Raw genomic sequence first — 20,755 nt, 5'->3', positions numbered from 1 at the left:
CAGATTGTCTGGGTTGCAGCAAATGCAAGCAGAGAAAAGCCAGAGCCTGCCTGCAGCAGAGGGCTGTCTGCCCTGCACCCCCAGAAAGTTCCAAATCTGTCTGGAGTCTAGTGTTTGGGGCTCCCCAGGGCCCCAGCGTGTTTCTCCTGTGCTTCAGGTGGTAGAGCATGAAGCCAGTGCCTTCCCTTCTGTTCTCTCGTACTGCCTTCTGGAGACAGACAACACATACACATTATGTCGGCACCCACTGATGGAGAGCAAGCTTCCCCAGGCGAGCTAGTGTCTTAACCGGGCAGCAGCCCCTCACATGTTCTGAGGTTCTGGCCTTAGGAACTGAGGGCTAGCTGAAGCTCGGTTTCATCTTTCCTAAGCAATGAAGGCTCTGTGTAGGTCTTCAGCCTCCTTGGTGTCTGCTCTGCACCCTGGCTATCTTATGCCCATCCACCCAGCTTCAGTGCTGTGGGCTCCCCCTAGGCAGGCACTATCTGCCTCCTCCTATGTATCCCGGGGTCAGTCCAGACTTGGTGTGTCAGAAAGAGACCTCAAGAGGATCTCCCTGTCATCTGGAAGCTGCTGCTGTAACTGGCTAGGGTGAAGTTCGCATCCAGGAGACACTGGATCCTCACGGGTCCCTGGGGCCATCAGAGGATAACCAACCAGAGGCAGCTGTGGTATTGCAGAAGAAAAGGAAGGGTGGGACATTTGCAGGCACTTGAGCTCAGAGCCAGTGAGCCCTGTGCTGCTGAAGGGGCTTCTTTCCCGGGCCCACATTTGCCTGCAAGAACTGAGGCCCACACATAGGGAATGGTGAGGCTCCTGCCCATGAGGCCTGATTGCCACAGAGGCTGGTCCTTGTATGTGTGGAAGAGCTCCCCACTTGTCTCTCCTCTCGACGTATCCTCCAGAGCCCACTGTCTCTTCTCATCAGCTCTGAGCCGCTAACGCCTCCCTGGGCAGCACTGTCCTGCCTTTCACCTGGGCCTCACAGCTCAGCTACCCAGTGAACCGCAAAACAAGATGAAACCATTGGGCGTTGCTAAGGAGACTGGCCCATCAGAGCCAAGGCCTCGGATGACTTCAGTAAGTCCCATGTCTAGCCACATGCCCTTGGACACAGACACATACCCTTAGGCAAGTGGGGAGGTCTTCACAGCCACCGTGTGGGTTCTTCCCCAGTGTGGACTGGAATCCTAAAGCCACCCACATTCCGTGGGGCTGGAGTTAAATTCACAGCCTGGCTTCCAGCAGGCAGACATCTCAGCAAATGTTTACGAAGCTGGACAGAGAGAGGCTATCATTTTCCTCTCGCTCCCCATGAGCCAGCCCAGATCCTGCCAAGGCCCAAGGCTCCTCTCAGGCTCTGGACCCAGGAAGAAGGCAAATCCTGTAGCCGCAGGACATGACAGAGCACACACCTCATACGAGGCATCTGTGATGGGTACACACACATACATGCACTGATGGCCAGAGACACACACACTGGGCTGTGTTCAGCCTTGTGTTATCATGAGAAATGAGTATTATTACCAGTTTGAAGAATTCCAGGCTGGCCCTGGTGGTGCATGGCTGAAATCTCTCCACTAGGGAGACTAAGGCCGAGAGGGGTTGGGGGTGGGGGCAGCAAGTTCGGACCAACATAGTGAGGCTTTACCCCTGTGCCTTCCCCGTAATAAATAAACAAACAAACAAATACTGTAAGTGAAAAATATACATCACAGCTAATTTACTCAGACACTTGGAAGTGCTCGTACATGGAATGGCAAAGGTTTGAACACAAATTGGAAGGCAGGGTCTCCATCAGCTCCAGTCCTTTGTCCCCAGTGGGTCCCATTAAACCTGGCTCCTCAGAGGTTCCCCAGACCCCTCAGAGGCTCCCCAGACCCTTAGAAGCAACTGAAAGTGGCTTAGGGATACTGCTGGGACCAAACCTTGAAAAATACTACCTTCTCTTCCCTAGTACATATCCCAAACTCAGGAAGGGTCTACACCAGAATCAGCCGTTTGGGGCTTTGGGGTACTACACAACCCCTAAGTTATAGCTACCTACTGTCCAGATACATGACACAGGTGTGTCCCCTCTCGTGTGGCCAGAGCTGGTTCAGTTCTCATCCGTGCTGCCCCAGGCAGGGAGCGGGCTGCAGGCCTGGACCTGTGCACTGACCCATCCACATCTGCAGCGAGTCTCTCCAGGACAGGTTTCTGCCTCCCTCTGCGGAGTTCCTCTGTCCAGACATCCCAGGGGCTGGCCAGGCATGGTCCCAGCTCACCCCTAATGTGGCCAGTTTCAGACATCCCCCTGGCTGTTGCTACAAAGAGAAGTTCCAGGCCAGCATGGGCAGCAGCTTGCTGAGGAGGAGGACTGACACCCAAAGGTCCACCTTGCCTAGAAGGTGTGCCCTCCCATCCAGCCTCGAGCCTCCTCCCCATCAACCTCCCGTGGGGAAAGGGAACAAAACTGAACCCAGGGGTCCCGCCAAACAGTCTCAGCTGCCTAGGTTGGAGTGGGCCACATCCCCCAGAGCAAGAGCACCTCCTGGACACAGAGAGCCCTGACGCACCCCAGCCAGACCGTACCATCAAAAGCTCGTGACTGGAGGCACCGGCTACCCACCTGCCTTTCTCAAGTCCAGATGGAGTGGAGGTGAACACTTCTGCCACAAGCCATCCCCAGGGCCTCTTCCCAGCCAGGACTCCAGCAAACGTTGAGGGTGCCTGAGATGACCTTCTCCCCACCCCCCTGCCACACTGGGACTCAGAGGATGACAGAGTGAGGCATTCCTGGGTGCTGGCTCAGGGTGAGGAGACGGGCAGCTGCGAGCAGGAGGGCACCACTGAGCACCTCTGAGGCGCAGGAGCCCCAGGCCAGGGCCAGTGACCAGCCGAAGCTGATGTGCACGCTCTGCACGTGCTGCAGGCCATACAGGCGGGCAGCCTCCACGAAGGCCAGCTGTGAGTAGCAGATGTAGACGCTGAGCCCTGCCAGGGTCAGGGCGCCTGGGGAGAGAAGGGTGGCAAGACTGCTCAGCGTGTCCTCCCGTGGTAGACTTTAGGTCTCCTCTCCCCTCCCAAATACCACCTTTACCTCAGGACAGGCACTAAGGGTAGTGAGCTCTGAGTTTTAAGGGGTGAGTATTGGGGCTTCCAATACAGTCCTCCACCCTGAGACATCACCCGGCAAAACCCCTTGTCAACAGCCCCAGAACTCAGTTATGTCAGCAAAAGGCACAGCCCTGCAGCCTGCACTATCTGGCCTCCGTCCACCCTTGGGCAGTTGAGGGGGTGAGGTAAGGGTGCATTTCTAACTGCCTGCAGCAAAAGCCACAGGTTTGATCTGGGAACGGGCATGGAAAAGAATCTAATGCATTGCACTCTGGGACAGGTAGGGATGGGTCAGCACCCACAGTGGAATGGTCACACTTACAGGCTTGTCCAGGAGCCAGCACGGCTGGGGTCCCCCTCGCCTGCAGTGCCCAGCTCCCCATCTATCTGCCTTAGCTCTCTTACAGAACATCCCCCAGCTCTTCCCTGCAGCCTCAGCTGATGACTCTACATCCATCTGCCTCTCCTCCTGACCTCTTGATTCAGGGAACTCCGGTCTGGTCTCTCACCATGCTTCCCCCTCTGAGGGCAAAGTACCCTCTGCCCTGGGAAGGCGGGGTCAGCCTCGCCCAGAAGCTACTTTCCAACTCTCTATCTTCTTTGTGCAAAGAAAAAAAAAATGCAGAGGCTCCGAGAAGTTTCTCAGTTATAATCCTAACCCACTCTGGCTGTCAGTGGCTCCCTGTGGTGGCTTCCCATGGCTTCCTAATTGGATTTGGCACTCACAGTCAGTCTCCTGGGTCAAGGCCACGCTGATATTTTGATTACCCTGACTTCCTTCTCTAGAGACCTGGCTCTGAATGTCTGCCTCATTACTTCTTCTCTGTGGGTTCCCCATCTCAAATGCATCCCACTCCTAACAAAGGTCTCCTGAGGAGCCCAGCATCCCCTGTAGGGAAGGCAGCCATGTCTGGGAAGGGGTCCACCCTGGGTGATCTCATCTTTGTGGTTACAGCCAGGAGAATGTAATGTGGCTGGGACAGACAGTACCAAGTTACTCAAGGGGACCCGAGCACCCGTGTCCTTTTGGCTCCGGAAGCCTTGGGTCTCTAGCCTGCTAAAGTGGCCTACATGGAGCTCAGCCTGGTGTTGTGGCTGGTTCTAGCCTGGGACTAGGGAGGTAAGGGCCAAGGACATTATGGTTCTGCTTGCCCTACTCTGTCTTCTTGTAACAAAACATCTACCCACAGAGCTAGTTTTGCAGTGGCCGTGGAGAACCTCAAGTCTCCCAGGCCAAGAAGCTCCACTCCAGTGCTCCTTAGTGGTGGGCCAGCCTTGGGGATGGTGGAGTGAGCTCTCTGATGCTCAGAGGGGATTAGGGACCAGGATGGGGATTAAGTGAGTGAGGACGCCCCACCCCCAGGATGACCCTCCCTCCAACTCACCCCCTAGCAAGAAGTAGCAGCCTGTGGCCAGCAGCAGAGGGACACTCTGGGACAGGGAGCTGAGCAAGCCGCAGACCCAACCACACACGATGAGGATGAGGCTCAAAGGCAAGACTACCATGACTGTGCGATGCAGGGCTGTGGGGAGAGGGAGCTCAGGGGCGGGAAGGGGGGGCCTGCCTCCAAGGAGGAGCCAAAGATGGCCACGCCTTCACCTGCTCCTGTCAGCGAAACAGAGGTTCAAGCAGATACCTATTTCCGGAGGGACTACTAGACCCTCCCCGCAGCCACCCCTTTCTGGTACAGGCTTCCTGAAGCTAGGATGAGAGAGGACCACCAATGCCCTCCCCTCTCTACCCTCAGGCCTCTCAGGGAGAGTAGGCTGTCGGTGGCCATCCAACTCGAAAACTGGCCAGTCCAGAAGGGGACTTGGTGGGCCCCAGGAGACCCAGTCATGCTCCAAAGTGGTCCACATCCTCAAAGACAGAGGTAGGCTCCACTGAGAAGGAACGGAGGTAAGGGGAGGGCAGAGCAGGCTAGGGTTCTGCCATCTGTGGTCAGAGGACTGTGATGGAAACCCTCTGAGCCCGAGCCTCAGAAGCAGTTTGTGGGCTGAGGTGAGGTGGTTGGGTCCCAGACCTGCCTGAAGAATCAGAGATGGCACTGCCCCAGGACTCACAGAGCAGGTGCTGTATGGAGGGAGAAGCTTCCAGGCCGGAGCTGGCAAAAGGGTCGATCAGGGGCACACAGCTGTTCTGTCCTGAAAGCCAAGGTGCACATGGGGGGCTGGGAAACATGGGTCCCACAGCCTTGGGACCAGTTTAACTCTTGAAACTCAGGGTTAGTTATGGCTCCAAAGGAGGGGATAGAAACTAGACCTCTTATTTAATTAGGGGTCACAGAAGGCCATACCTGCAGGGAAGTGAGTTTAAAATCTCAAACATTCCGAAAGGCCCAGATTGGGTCACCAGAGAGAAGATGCCACATTCTGGAGCCTTCCTGACTCATGTTATATGGGCTCTTTGGTCCTAACACATGATCACACACACACATAAGTACCTACACATGCATGTATGCTGACCAAACACACATAAGTACCTACACATGCATGTATGCTGACCACATATACATAAGCATCTACACATACATGTACGCTAACCACACACACATAAGCGTCTACACATGCATGTATGCTAACCACACACACATAAGCGTCTACACATGCATGTATGCTGACCACATACACATAAGCGTCTACACATACATGTATGCTGACCACACACACATAAGCATCTACACATGCATGTATGCTAACCACACACACATACACATGCATGTATGCTGACCACACATACATACGCATCTACACATGCATGTATGGTAACCACACACACATATACACATATACATGCATGTATGTTGAACATGCACACATATACACCTACACATGTATTATGTTGAACACACATATATAAGCACCTACACATGCATGTATGCTGAGCACACACACAAGCACCTACATATGCATGTATGATGACAACATATATAAGCACCTACACATGCATGTATGCTGAGCACACACACAAGCACCTACATATGCATGTATGAGGACAACATATATAAGCACCTACACATGCATGTATGCCAAGCACACACACATAAGCACCTACACATGTGTGTATGCTGAGCATACAACACAAGTACCTACATATACATGTATGCCGAGGACACACAGATAAGAGAGAGGAAGCCACTATCACACATATGCTTACACATACAAGTTTGCTCACAGGTGTACACACACATAAACACACAGTCACAAACACACACACACACCCATACACAGTCACACATTCATATGTTCATTTTTGCCTCTCGTATTCACACAACTTATATTTTCTCACACCTAAGTACCATGTGTTCACATTGTACCACGTGTTCACACTGTACCACGTGTTCACACAGTACCATGTGTTCATACACCATCACCATCACATTCTTAACACCCTTTTGCAAGGGAAGCATCAGACTGAGGTTGGTGAGAAGGGGAATTTGGGGGACAGCGGGAAGCCTGACATAGGAAATACCAGCCCCTGGTCACTTGGTTAAAGGTCTGTGGTCTACTATAGGCCCTGAGCATCCGCCTATGCTTCCTGCCCCTCCTCAGTCCCAAAGCCCCTCCTCTAACCCCTCCTTAGTCCCACAGCCCCTCCTCTAACCCCTCCTTAGTCCCATAGCTCCTCCTCTAAGACAGGGTCAGGGGTTCTCTGGCCCTGTGGAGGAGCAGCAGTGACTGAGCCCCGGCAGCTGGGATCCAGCCTCTTGGTGCTCTTCTTCCTCTGATCTCCATGGAGGACCCTAGACCTAGAAATGCTAAGGAGATACAAACTGTTAAATTACTGAGAAATAACAAGCAGGTCCATGGCCCACCCGACCTGTCATCTCTCAAGGACACTCTAACTCTTCCCATCCAGGCCTTAAAGAAAAGCTCTTCCGAATGTAAGAAAGCATGGTGTCAGCCCCCCCAAACCCCTTCTTCCCAGCCATGGTCACGATGACAGCAGCCTGTCCCTGAGCAGGGACCTTCATCCCCAAACCCTTCACACCTCAGCAACTTGAGGGGAGACCTTGATGGGATGGAACTGAGACTCCCTGGGGAGCAGATGGTGGGGGTAGAAATAAAGGAGGTAGAAGGGGAGTGGGACCAAGGGATCTCTGGGTGTAGCTTACCTTCACAGGTGCGCCAGAGCCCAGAATGCGAGGAGAGCCGCGCGCCGCCCGAGCTGCCAGCATCTGCCACCTCCAGGATATACCAGTAGTCGCTGGCGACCGCCGCTGCCAGCAGCGCGAAACTGAGTAAGGCGCCCAGGGCTGCACTCAGAAACAACGCGGCTAGCAGGGCCATGTGAGCTGGAATCGGACAGCAGCGCACCACGGGAGGCAGGGCTGAGTGGGAAGAGAAGCTAGGGACTGGCTGCACCGGGTGTCAGGGAGGTGAAGAGGAGAACTGTGGGCTGGGAACAGTCGGGGTTCAGGACTGAAATGAAGCAGGCTAGTGAAGGTTTAGGCGATGGGAGGGCGGGAGCATCAGCAGGAGAGGGCATGGGAGGGGTGTTGTGGAGCAGGCTGGCAGGAAGCAGAGGTTAAGTGGAGGGTAGGGTCGTGGGAGAGACCCTGTCCTAGGTTCTTCTGTGACCACTGCATTTCTGCCACCGCACGAGTGGCCAAGTATGCAAGGAAATGTATCACTTTTCTGTGCTGGCCACTCAGTAAGGGAAGAGGGAGAAATCTCAGGTCCAGGCAGAGCTGGAGACAGTAAATTTGGGCTCAAATCCCAATTACGTCACAGACTAGGCACGGTGCACTGTGGTGTTGGGAAGACGATCAGAGGTGAGTCTAAGATGCTCTTCCCCTGCCCCTCAGGGCTGTGGAGCAGCTGTCAGCAGCTGGACCACTGCACCAAAGCTCCTAAAGGAGGAAAGTTTGTGGAGGGGGATGGGTGGTAGACAGACCCTGCTGGGCACATTTAGGAAGACTCGGGGTGTGACACATCTCAGCATGGCCCTGGTTTCCATTAGTCTAGAGGACCAGTGGGATAAACACCCGGAGGCTGGGAGAAAAAGCACTGCTTCTCACTTTCAGGGCACATATACAGATCTCTGGAGGACAGGAGTCAGATGGTAATAACAGGCAAGGCAAAGGAGCAGGGAAGAGGCCTCCCCCAAGAGGAACCCAGGCTGAAGCTGGATGAGCTGGTTACGTTTTGGAGAATGGGAGGGCCTCTGGATCACTGCCCCGGGTGGTCAGAACCTAAAGAAGAGGGACAGAGGTGGTCTTTCTTGGACACAGCTTTGACACTCAGGTCAACCAAACCCTTTCTTGGATTATTTGGATCTCTCTGTAATATATATATATTTGAGGAATGTGGTCCAGAGATAAAAAGCAATCTTAGCAAAGTTATTAAAACAATATTTCAAGTGGAATCCAGCCACTGAAACAAGAATTGAAGCAAGCACAGAATTCCTCCATTATACTGCAAGATGTTCTCTTCCCATGTACACTAAACCATCCCCGGCTGCATCTGCTGTGTGACAACCTCTCCAGCTGGTGTTGTCCTGTAGCACCCCTGCACTGGAACCAGGTGGTAGTCGGTGACCCAGTGATCTGGGGAAGACTAAGAACCCAATGGGTGCTCAGAGAGCTGCAGCCCTCCCCGGGCAGGAGGAAAGGGAGATGGGAAACTCTCATCCCAAACTCTGATTACAGCTGGGGAATAATCATGTCATGCAAACGTGAGGTCATTTAGCAGTTACCCCATAGTGCATCAACAAAACAATCAGTCTTGCTTTCTGTCAAAGGCTCCTTGCGTAGAAGTAGAAGTCTAAATTGATGTGCTGGTCTGCCCCTGCTTCTCTCCCACTAAGCCCCCTGTCCTCGAGCTGATCTGCAAAGGTTCCCGTTCTTAAAGGTCTAGTGCAGCTGTTAAGGTAGACGACAGCCAGGCCACTGCTGCCCCAGGAGGGAAGTGACAGCAAGAGGCATCGGCCTTCACAGCACTAATTCCCTCAAGCTGAAGGGTTGGATGATGGTCTGCTGAGCGGCCCACACTCACTTCATTTTCAATCCCTTGGTTCTGTGCAGCCAAAGTCACTGTTGACATTGTCCTCTGGGCAGCACTGCTGGTCCCTGGGGGTTGCCCTAATGAATTCTGCTAGTGTCCTTCCGGGAATGGCCCCAAGACAGGTGCTACCTTAGAACTACCCTGTATTCATTACTTGTCTCTTCAGTGTGTAAGCCATACCAGCCAGGCTGTGTGCTGGCCTCTCCCTGCTGCAGGGGCTCTTCCAAGCCAGCATAACCTATCGTCACAGATGTCAAAGACAGAGGTGGGCTCCTAGAGGAGGATAGTCCAATCCTGAGTGACAGAGACAGGTCTGCATCCAAGCCTGTCTTTAACTAGGTTACATTTTCTGGGCAGTCTGTTTCTAGTGCCAGCCACGTGACTGATGAACTTCCTTCCCAAAGCTAACTTTGGCTATTGTCTTCAGCCTGAGTCTGGGGAAGCATCTGGAACTGTCAGCTGAATTATCCTCCAGCAGCTGGCCATCAGCTATCTGCCAGCTAATTTTACTGGGCACCCTTTCATAGATGAACCTCACACAAATCACTGTCCAACAGACCCATTCATCCATCCAGCATGCAGGACAAAGCTAAGTCCAGCAGATGCAAGACCAAGAGAAAAAAATCGGGGGTTGGGGATTTAGCTCAGTGGTAGAGCACTTGCCTAGCAAGCTCAAGGCCCTGGGTTCAGTCCCCAGCTCCGGAAAAAAAAAAAAAAAAGGAAAAAAAAATCATCTTGCTTGGATGAAACAAGGCTCACATGTGCTGAGGATTCACTGGACAGCCACTAAGAGATGTGACTGTGGCAGTAACTGGACTAGCAAGTAGTACCAAACCAAGTGGAACCCACAGGTCTGCGAGGCTCCACTTGCCACCCCTACCACCAGCTAGGGCTTTGCTGTGGGAAAGATGTTCCCATTGCCATGTTCTCCATGTTCTCCATGTTCTCCATGTTCTCTCTCTTTCTCTCTCTCTCTCTCTCTCTCTCTCTCTCTCTCTCTCTCTCTCTCACACACACACACACACACACACACACACACACACACACACACACACACGACTGCACTTGCAGTAACCAGAAGACACCTGCTCTGTGCACCCACCCTTGTCAGTTCAGCTGGCAGCTTCTGACAGGAACTTGGATGACAAGTTCAACAGTGCCTCTTCTGTTGCCACCAACGGTGCTCTGGAACGCTAGCTGGCTTTTTACCTCCTTGAAGTTCAGAAAGCAAGAAGAAACTCTGTAAGCTGACTGCAGGAGGCAGGGTTCAGGGCACAGTACCAGTTCAGAATGCCCCACTTTGGGGACTATGGGCGTACAGCCGAGACCCAGATTGGCCCCTCCCTGTTGAAACCCAGCAAGACCTATAGACCGAGACAGTGGATCGGAAACTCGAAGCTGTGCTGGTTCCTGACCTTATTCAGGGTGACTTTTGCTCATGTCAGGCAGTAAGGTCCTCAGTGTCGAGACTGTGGCAGAGCTGGCCTCTGCCCAGGCCGGCCTGTTTGCATATGTCTTGTCATCCCTGACTGGGACCTAGATCCACCTGGGCTCAGATCTCCACCTTGATGCTTGCCTATGGCTTTGACCAGCCATCTAGACATAGGTCCTTTTCTCTCACATGTGTTGTTTAGCCTCCGCTCCTATGATTTCTGTGGTAAGATGGGAATGGTCCCAGCTCCTAATGTTGTACCCTGGTTCCCTTGTTTTGCTCGTTACTGTTGCACAGAGCTGGTCTAAGCCCTCAGGGAGGCCACCAGGATGTCTTAAGTGGATCTGGAGACAGCCAGGCCCCAGATGTCCAGAGCAGCTCCTGAAGTGGGCTCCCAGGAGTCATCCAAGTGAGCACAGGCATACACACCACTGCCACCAGGAAAGTGCGTGGCCTGAATCCTTCACACACGCTGAGCCTGGGCTTTGCTGGGCTGCTGCAGACAGAACCAAAGCCCGATAGGACGGTATGTTTGGTTTCCAGTGTTCCTCAAGCTAAACTGCAGGCATGTCACTCAGCCCTGCTGGAAGCCTCAGAAGGTCACTTGAGCTGTCATTTCTAACTCTGCTTCATGCCTCCTGAGTTCTGAAGGTCTTACTGGCTTCCTGTTGATCCTCCTGGAATCAGTGAGACTGGCAACGCTTTGCAGGGTAGGAACAGAGCAGACCTAGACTCTATCAGCATGAGGTGCAGAGTAGTACATGTGTGAAGTCTGTACCCCACCTGCCTTAGAACCGTGCCGTGTGACAGTGGGCTACACTTTTCCCCACATGCTTGGAGACTAGTCATACGGTTTGACACGCACAAAATAGCCCAGGCTGACCTCAACCTCCATATGTGTAGCTTAGGACAACTCAGAACCTGATTCTTCAGCCTCTGCTTCCAAAGTTCTAGGATTATCAGTAGGTGGCACCTCACCTGGTGCCTTAGTTTCTCTTGCTGTTGTGATAAAATCCTCTGACAAAAGCACCTGAGAGGAGGAGCAGTTACCCAGGGCTCACAGTTCAAGGTGCAGTTGGTGCCTATGGGGAAGTCGGGGTCGAGGGAGCAAGAAGCAGCTGGTCGGTCAGGAAACAGGACAATGAGTGCACCCTGACGCTCAGTTCTGCATCATTTAGCACAGGATCCACCTCAATTAGTACAATCGAAATACCCCCCACCTTATAAGTGATGAAGTTGACAACACTGTCCATCACACTTGCTGCTTTGCAGAGGTCTGCAAAGGAAGCAAGAAAAAGGAAGTCCTGGGAGCTGCAGAGATGGCTCAGTGGTTAAGCGCAGTGAATCTTCTTCCAGGGGTCTTGAGTTCAATTCCCAGCAACCACACAGCGGCTCACAACCATCTGTCATGGGATTTGATGCCTTCTCTGGTGTGTCTGAAGACATCTACAGTGTATTCCTATAAATGAATAAATAAATCTCTAAAAAAAAAAAAAAAGAGGGGTTGGGGATTTAGCTCAGTGGTAGAGTGCAAGGCCCTGGGTTCGGTCCCCAGCTCTGAAAAAAAGAACCAAAAAAAAAAAAAAAAAAAGAGGAAAAGGAGGTCCTGTTCCGTGTGACCTCTGGGAGGTCGGGCAGCAGGATGGAGTTCAAGGCCAGCCTTGGCTATACAAAGCTCCAGATCAGCCTGGACCACATGAGGCCCATCTCAAAAGACCAAACAAACCATTTCCCCAAGACAGAAAGAGCTTACGGTCCACTTTGTTAAGTTATTTTATTCCATTACCCCATGGTAGGAGGACTCATCAGAAGGACAGAAGAATTATCAGCGCAAACATATATAAACCACACCTACACATGGGCTGCGACAGCTGCCAGGCATGGAAACATCAAGACCAGAAAGGCCTTGCACAACCCTCCCTTCACCCCCCTCCCCACCCCATAGATCCTGTCAGAGAATCCTGTCCCTCATCCACTCCCTTCCTCAGTGCTTAAGTCCAGGTCACAATAGAGCAAAGCCACAAAACCAAAGAGAGGCGGCCACACAGGCTGAGCCCCTTTAAAGCAAAACCCCAAATCATCTGATGTCCAGTTTCGAAATGTCACGGTCTCCTGTAAGACACCAAGGCGGCCAGGCAGGCCTGGAAAGCTGGGACAAGTGCTTAGCCGTGGCATGTCACTCAGGTCCAGGTTGCCCAGCAAAGGCTCAGCGTAAGGCAGCCAGCTGCTCAATGGACTGGCGGACCGTCCTCGCAGTCTCCTCGAACTCTTTCTGTTTGTTGTTGGTCTCCTTTGCCTGGAATGATGAACAGACACAATGGGGCTGCGGTGTGGCCCAGAGGGAGGGGCTCACCTACCAAGGGAGACACCACAGTTTCATCACCATCGCAACAAAATAACAAAGTACTAAAAGGAAAGTTATTAATTTTGTATTGCTGGGAATTGAACCTAGGCCTCAAGCATAACAAGCAAATACTTACTGAGCTACAAGCCCCAACTTTTCTTCCTTGATACACGCATGCACGCACACACACACACTTACTCACACAGGATTCATGTAGCCCATAGCTTTAGACTTTCAATCCTCCTTCAGCCGACCAAATTATATGGGATTGCACCCTAGGACTGTACCCCCTGGCACCAAGCCAGCGTTAATGTTGTAGGATATTCGATCACATTGAACCCCAAGATTGTGTTGTTTACTGGAAAAACCTGTTTCTAGTTGTGGTTTCTAGTTCAGCCCTTAGCACTCACCTTTAATCACTCTGGCTGGAACACAGACATGCCCTTAACATGCAACTTTAATCCCAAACAATGAAGGTAAAGTTAGTTTGTAGAAGGAAGCACCCATGTGTGAAATGATGTCTAGTTGAGTGGCAGACAAAGTGACGAATCAGAGAAAGATTTGACAGAACACGATATGTCCAACTCTCATGAGAAGGGAGGAAGGAGAAGCTATTTAAGAAGCAGTGCAGAGAGGGAAGAGAGGAGGCAGTTTTACTGAGAGTTTTTTTTTTTTTTGGTTCTTTTTTTCGGAGCTGGGGACCGAACCCAGGGCCTTGCACTTCCTAGGCAAGCACTCTACCACTGAGCTAAATCCCCAACCCCACTGAGAGAGTTTTTACAGAGACACGTTGAAGAGAACAAACTAGACGCAGGTGAAGACAGAACAAGCCAGAAAATGAGAAGGAGCCAGAAAATGAGAACAGATTGCTAAAGGTAGTACGAGGCCAAGCAGAGCAATTCAGGAGTCTGAGAGAGAAGCCAGACTGAATCAGTCAGCTTGGAGAGGATTTGAGCCAGAAGAGCTGAGATGAACCATCCAGCCAGAGTTCAGAAAGAACTAGAAAGAGTGAATTGATTCAGAAGCGTTTCAGAGGCTGAAACCATGCTAGGCCTAGATTAGATTGTACAGAGACTAAAACTTCCAGGACTTGGCCTAAGTTAGCACACGGGAGCAGTGAGCCTGTAAGAGGACAATTATTACAGAAGAATAAAAGTCACGTTCACAGACTAGAGAACTTAATTTAAAAATAAGTTGACAAGAAAAAAAAAAGACTGAAAAATGGCTGTGCTCCTTATGGTATCTCCACAGACCCACAGAGCTACCAGAAGGGTTGACTGGCGTGGGGCATGCTTTTAATCCCAGCACTCAGGAGGCAGATAGGTGAGTCTCTGAGTTTGAGGCCAGCTGGACTACAGAGTGAGTTCCAGGACAGCCAAGGAGAAGCCCTGACTCAGAAAACAAACAACAGCAGCAAAGAACACTCAGGGGTCTGTGAGGGCACAGCAGTTAAGAGCACGGGCTGCTCTCCAGAGGACCTGAGTTCAATTCCCAGCAACCACATGATGGTCCCAGTTCTAGATAATGCAATGCCCTCTTTTGACCTCCACAAACAAAACACCCACACATAAAATACATTATAAATTAAAAAAACAGGGGCTGGAGAGATGGCTCAGTGGATAAGAGCACTGAGTGCTCTTCCAGAGGACCTGAGTTCAATTCCCAGCAACCACATGGTGGCTCACAGACATCTGTAATGGGATCCAATGCCCTCTTCTGGTGTGTCTGAAGACAGCAACAGTGTACTTATATATGATAAATAAATCTTTAAAAAATAAATAAAATTTAAAAAGCCTCTGCTTTTAAGGAAAATGAATAAATTAATTAATTAAAAAAAAAAAAAAAAGCGGGCTGGAGAGATGGCTCAGCGGTTAAGAGCACCCGACTGCTCTTCCAGAGGTCATGAGTTCAATTCCCAGCAACCACATGGTGGCTCACAACCATCTGTAAAGAGATCTGATGCCCTCTTCTGGTGTATCTGAAGACAGCTACAGTGTACTTATATATATAATAAATAAATAAATCTTTAAAAAAAAAAAAAAAAAAAAAAAGCACATAGTAACACATGCCTTTAATCCCAGCACTCAGGAGGCAGAAGTGGTTTGATCTCTGTATGTTGAGGTCAGCCTGGTCTACATAATGAGTTCCTGAGTTCTAGGGCAGCCAGGGCTAGATGATGAAACCCTGTCTTTGAAAAAAAAAAAAAAAGAAAACCTGGGAGAGGGGTTTGAGCCTGGAGAGATGGTTCTTTTGACTCTGTGCCCAATCTAGTACTAAATGTTTATTGAACTCCAACTGTGCTTCAAAACAACAACCACAACAACAACAACACTATATAACGGGGACTTTGATCAGCAAGGCCGACCTCACTTGCCCATCCCCAGAGTGTCTGAGCGTGCTGGACCCAACACTGTCTTCAGTCCTCCCTGTTGACAGAAAACCATCATCCTTGACACTGAGTTATCAGTCAGTTATCTCACAATGCCCTCCACCAAAGAACGGAACTCACAGCTGAAGTGAAACTGTGGTAAGCAGGACAGCAGGTCCTAGTCTCTGCCCCGGCCAGGGTCAGCTGGAGGTCATCCTTCGAGCATGAGGAAGTTTGCCAGTAAACCCCTCCCCAAATCCTCCCCCTAAAACAGTGCGAGGGTAACAGAGGAGAACACAGACTGCCTGATAAATTTGGACTTCAGATAGACAAACAATTGCAGTGAAAACCCCATGCAAAACATGGGGTGTTCTCAGTCCCAGTGGACTCGGGTTTACTGTGAGCTCTGCTCTCTGTCCCAATGGACTCGGGTTTACTGTGAGCTCTGGACTCTGGCCACCTTGACTCTTCATGCCCGGCTGCATGGGAGCCACCTCCCTGTGGGCTCACCTGTGCCACCTACTTCCCAATTAACAGCCCGTGACAAGAGGCAAAGCTCGGCTGCCCTGTCTGCTTCAGTGTCCCCTTCAGACAGTATTCTCTATTCCATGTTCCCAAGCCTCTACCACTGCCACCACGGGGGATCAGCCTGTGATAAGGGCTCCTGACAATGCTTGTCACTCAGTTGGGAAGGTGACCTTACATAGGAACCACCACTGAATCACATTCTGAGGGGACAGGTCTGCTGCTGCATGCCAGCTCCAAGCCACACTCCAGGTCAGTCCTGTTTGTCTTTACCCACATGCTCCCCCGGGTTGAGGGTGCTCCCTGAGACAGATCCCCAGGGCTTTTGGGGACCGAACTTGCTCAGTCCTTATTTTCGGTCATACATACAATTTTGTTCTTGGCTCTTTGTTTGTCCAGTTTCAAAAACTCGCTGACGGTCAGTTCTTCCACCTGCTTCTTGACTGTAAGGAAGGCGCAGCCAGGGGAGTGCTTCCTATGCTCCTCTCTAGAAAAACCAACAGACCTCCATGTCAAAAGCACCACCGCCACTCACAACCTGCAGCCCATCTCCCATCTCCACGGCTGTCTTTTGGTGCACCCTGCACTGCATCAAGGGCAAACATGTCCCAGGAATGCCCACACAGCCTATCTTCTCTCTGTAAGGTCTCCCCATCCTTATGGTCACAATATTTTTCTGGATTCTCTAGTGATCAATAGGAGGCTACACGATTTTTGTTTTGTTTGTCAAGACAGAGCTTCTCCATGTAGCCCTGGCTGTCCTGGGCTTTGTACAACTTTGCTTTGTAGACCAGGCTGGTCTCCAATTCAGAGATCCACCTGCCTCTGCCCCCTCAGTGTTGGGACTAAAGGAATGCTCCACCAGAGACGCCACCTGACCCCGTGGTGGGTTTAATGAAAATGGCCCCATAGACTAATAAGGGGTGGCACTATTAAGAGATGTGGCCTTGTTGGATGAAGTGTGTCACTGGGGACAGGCTCTGATGTTTCAGATGCTCAAGCCAGGCCCAGTGTCACTCTCTCTTCCTGCTGCCTGCTGATATGGAAGTAAACTCTCGGCTGCCTCTCCAGCACCAAGTCTGCCTGCATACGGCCATGCTTGCACCATGATAATGGACTAAACCTCTGAACGCTAAGACAGCCCCAGTTAAATGCTTTCCTTTATAATGCTGCAGCCATAGCTCCAGCTAAATGCTTTCCTTTACAATGCTGTGACCATAGCCCCAGCTAAATGCTTTCCTTTATAATGCTGTGGCCATAGCCCCAGCTAAATGCTTTCCTTTCTTTTTTTTTTTTTTTTTTGGTTCTTTTTTTTTTTTCCGGAGCTAGGGACCGAACCCAGGGCCTTGCGCTTCCTAGGCAAGCACTGTACCACTGAGCTAAATCCCCAACCCCAATGCTTTCCTTTATAATGCTGTGACCATAGCCCCAGCTAAATGCTTTCCTTCATAATGCTGTGGCCACAGTGTCTCTTCACAACAGATCCAGGCAATGGTGGTCACCGCCTTTAATCTCAACACTCAGAAGGCAGAGTTCAACCCAGCCTGCTTTACAGAGTTCCAGGATAGCCAGGGCCGCACAGAAAAACCGTCTCAAACAACAAAACAAACAAACAAAAAGAAATCCTAAGACACACCCATACCTAAAAATTTGTATATAAAATTCACTAAGCCTGACAGCTTGAGTTCCATCCTAGGACCCAGAGAGTAGAGGGACAGAGATCTAATGTCTATAAATTGTCCTTCAACCTCCGCACATCATCACATATGTATATTGTGCATGCATGTACCTGTGTGTACACACACAGACACACACACACACACACACACACACACACACGCACACGCACAAAGGTTGTTTGAATCCCCAAAGACCTGCTAGAAATCATTTTAGTTTACAGTAATGTTTTTATAACGTTAGCACAGATTCTGAACGAGGTGCAATTGGACGGTAATCCAGGACTCTGCTAACTCGCACACGCCTGCAAAGGGACCATATCCTGGCTATGCTCTGTCACAACACTCAGCCCAGGACTGCAGTGAGAACACAGCCACACAAACTCCAAACACAGGCAACGTTAAGTCTTCACCCTCCCGTGTGTGCTTGGTGTCCGCAGAAACCAGACGCAGGCATCAGATCCCCCGGCACTGGAATTGTAGTCGGTTGTGAGCCACCAGGTGGGTGCTGCTAATCAAACCTAGGCCTTCTGCAAGGCAACAAGTGCTCTTAACCTCTGAGCCATCTCTCCAGCCCCAGACCTTGTTTCTTTGACACGGGGCCTCATTATGTAGCCCAGGCTGATCCACAAGTGCCTCCTGAGTGCTGAGGTAGGTGGCATGTGTGGGTCTCCATGCCCAGCAAGACACCTAGCCTTAAACAAATAGGCAAGGGGCTGGGGATTTAGCTCAGTGGTAGAGCGCTTACCTAGGAAGTGCAAGGCCCTGGGTTCGGTCCCCAGCTCCGAAAAAAAAGAACCAAAAAAAAACAAAAAAAAACAAAAAAAAAAAAAACAAATAGGCAAAAGAAAACACAGCTCTTGAGTATTCAGTCAGGTTGCTGTGTCTGTCTGTCATGCCTCCCATGTCCCCTCACCTTCTTTGCTGACAAAAGTGATGCTTCTATGGCCTCAATTTTCTCTCCAAGAAAAGCACCAGAGTTGTTTCTCTCTGGTCAGAGGGTGCTGCAGTTTTTAACCCCTAATGTGTCTTTTGGCTGCTCTTCCAGAGGTTCTGAGTTCAATTCCCAGCAACCACATGGTGGCTTATAGCCATCTGTAATGGGATCTGATGTCCTCTTCTTGCCTGCAGGTGTTATATGCAGGCAGAATGCTGTATACATAAATAAATAAATCTTAAAAAAAAAAAAAAAAAGAGCCAGGGCTGGAGGTATAATGGGCAAGCAGAAGGACAGGTAAGCATAAGAATGAAACCCAGAGTAATGACGAAGCGAAGACCCGAAGAGTGACTTCTGCAGTGTGTGGATTCTATTTCAATACAGCTGTTTCTAAAGAATCATGGTCAGGGGCTGATAAATAATTTCTCTGCTGGTGAAATGAACCAATTCAAGCCAGATTAGATGATATTAATTGCAGGCTAATTGGAAGGCTGCTCTCAGGTGAATTCACTGGCCCCAAGGACAGAGGCCAGGGGAGTCACCATGAGAAGGGAAAGAGGGGGTAAGAGGAAGAGAAAGAGCGCACATAGAGAGAAGGGGGAAGAAGAGGAAGAGCAGGAGAGAGAAGACCAAAAAGTCTGGATTATATAGGGAGGAGTCTTGGGGGGGGGGGGGCGGAAAGGGCAGTCTGGCCCCTGGGCTGAAAAGTACAGGGGTGGGGGTGGGGTATGCCCCTGAGGCACCAAGGGATGCTGGGAGAACCTGGAGGCCAGGTCTGTTTTTGGTATGTAAAATATGCACCTCAGTCCCTTGTCCTAGGGTCTGAAATCAAACTGGGGCCACAGAAATGGCCCAGCAGGTAAGGATGCTTGATGCCAAACCTCCTCACCGGAGTTCAATTCCAGGGACGCATACAATAGGAGGGAACTTACTCCTCAAAGTTGTCTTTACTCCAACATCCACCATGACACCCTCATCCAAACACACACAAAAGAAAAACATAAATAATAATAATAATAATAATAATAATAATAATAATAATATAAAAATATCTGGGACTGGAGAGATGGCACAATGGTTAGGAGCCCTTTTCCACAGATCTTCAGTTAGGTGCTTTCCCACAGAACCTCAGTTTCCAGCACCCCACATAAGGGGTCTCATAACAGACTCTAACTCCAGCCCCTAGGGATCTGATACCCACATGCACGGCAGAAATTGACATACATGTGCACGTTAACAACATCGACAACAGCAAATCTTTAAAAATCTCAGGCAGGCCGGGCAATGGTGGCACACACCTTTAACGCCAGCACTTGGGATGCAGAGGCAGGTGGATCTCTGAGTTTGAGGCCAGCCTGGTCTACAGAAGGAGTTCCAGGACAGCCAAAGCTACACAGAGAAACCCTATCTGAAAACAAAAACAAAACACAACACAACAACAACAACAACAACAAAACATCAGGCAAAACAGTGCATGTTGGCAGCACTCAGGAAACCGAGGCAGAAATTGAGAATTCAAGACCAGTGTGAGCTGTATAACAAGTTCAAGACCAGTCTGTAACACATGAGTAAGAAGCAGGTTCTTCTACCAAATACAAATAGTTTGTCCCAATTCCAGTTCTTCCCAAAAGACTCCCAATGGGAGGGGGGCACCAGGAAACCCTCGGAGAGTAGCCGGCGGGACTTACATAGGGTTGTCATCCGGTTCCCAGCCTTCCAGTTCCTTAAAGCAGAAAAAACACTGGGCCAAATCAGGCTCATTCTCGGTAGGGCAGTGGATGAAGCCAGCCTCCGCCATCTGAAAAGGACAGCTCGTGAGCAAGGATCAACAGTCTGACCTTATCCTAGCATTTCCAGCAATCTTTCCGGGCCGAGAGCTGAGGCAGCCTCTGGGAACAGTGGGAAGAGGCCAGGTCTACGGGGCCTAACAGTAGGGATAGGGCAGCCTTAGTGGTTCAGGTAAAGGGAGGGGAGAGCGGAGTGGCCTCGTGGAGAACAGAGCAGTCTTTCCCCGTCCTGAGCAGAGCAAAGTAGACTGGCTAACAGAGCGAAGCGAGGCTGGGGAGTTCTGATCCCGGATCCCACCACTAAGGCACCGTCCCGCCCAGGATGGAGTCGCTTGAAGCTGGGACGGAAATGTCTGTGTATGGACGCCGAGGTGCGAGTAGGGGCCGACTTACCCGCTCTGGGGTGCAGGAGCAATCCTCCAGGAAGGGCCAGTTCTTGAAAGTGGAGATGCGGTGGTCCTTAAGGTACAGCTGCCAGGTCGGGGGCAGCGCCGGAGCACCCATGATAGCGCCGCCACAATCCCTAATTCAAAACCCGCGGGCGGAGACGCGCCGCAGAGCAGGCCGGGAGCGCCCCGCCC

General features: G+C 50.9%; 2 protein-coding genes across 6 annotated transcripts; both read right to left on the bottom strand.

The window, feature by feature from the left end:
* Positions 1–1,690: 1,690 nt before the first annotated feature.
* On the bottom strand, positions 1,691–10,659 carry Tmem235 (transmembrane protein 235). 4 transcript variants are annotated; one of them, XR_015631062.1, is made up of 6 exons: positions 10,208–10,448; positions 7,215–8,294; positions 5,164–5,244; positions 4,485–4,622; positions 2,612–2,994; positions 1,691–2,306 (listed from the first exon to the last, which is right to left on the bottom strand). XR_015631062.1 is itself a non-coding variant. In XM_087574401.1 (5 exons), exons 2-5 carry the CDS (start codon positions 7,387–7,389, stop codon positions 2,753–2,755), a joined length of 636 nt encoding a protein of 211 aa, XP_087430527.1. In that variant the 5' UTR covers positions 7,390–8,294; positions 10,208–10,659; the 3' UTR covers positions 1,691–2,752.
* Positions 10,660–12,292: 1,633 nt separating this feature from the next.
* On the bottom strand, positions 12,293–20,711 carry Birc5 (baculoviral IAP repeat-containing 5). 2 transcript variants are annotated; one of them, XR_015630986.1, is made up of 5 exons: positions 20,568–20,711; positions 20,076–20,185; positions 14,937–16,261; positions 13,648–14,732; positions 12,295–13,537 (listed from the first exon to the last, which is right to left on the bottom strand). XR_015630986.1 is itself a non-coding variant. In NM_022274.2 (4 exon segments), coding segments are annotated over 4 exon segments (429 nt in total). In that variant the 5' UTR covers positions 20,679–20,699; the 3' UTR covers positions 12,293–12,743.
* Positions 20,712–20,755: the final 44 nt, after the last annotated feature.

The sequence above is a fragment of the Rattus norvegicus genome, chromosome 10 (genome assembly GCF_021556685.1).
Source record: "Rattus norvegicus strain SHRSP/BbbUtx chromosome 10, alternate assembly SHRSP_T2T, whole genome shotgun sequence".
In the NCBI taxonomy this organism is placed as follows: Eukaryota; Metazoa; Chordata; class Mammalia; order Rodentia; family Muridae; genus Rattus; species Rattus norvegicus.
Note: the sequence above shows the minus strand (reverse complement) of the source record. Positions and strands in the feature narration are given on the sequence as shown.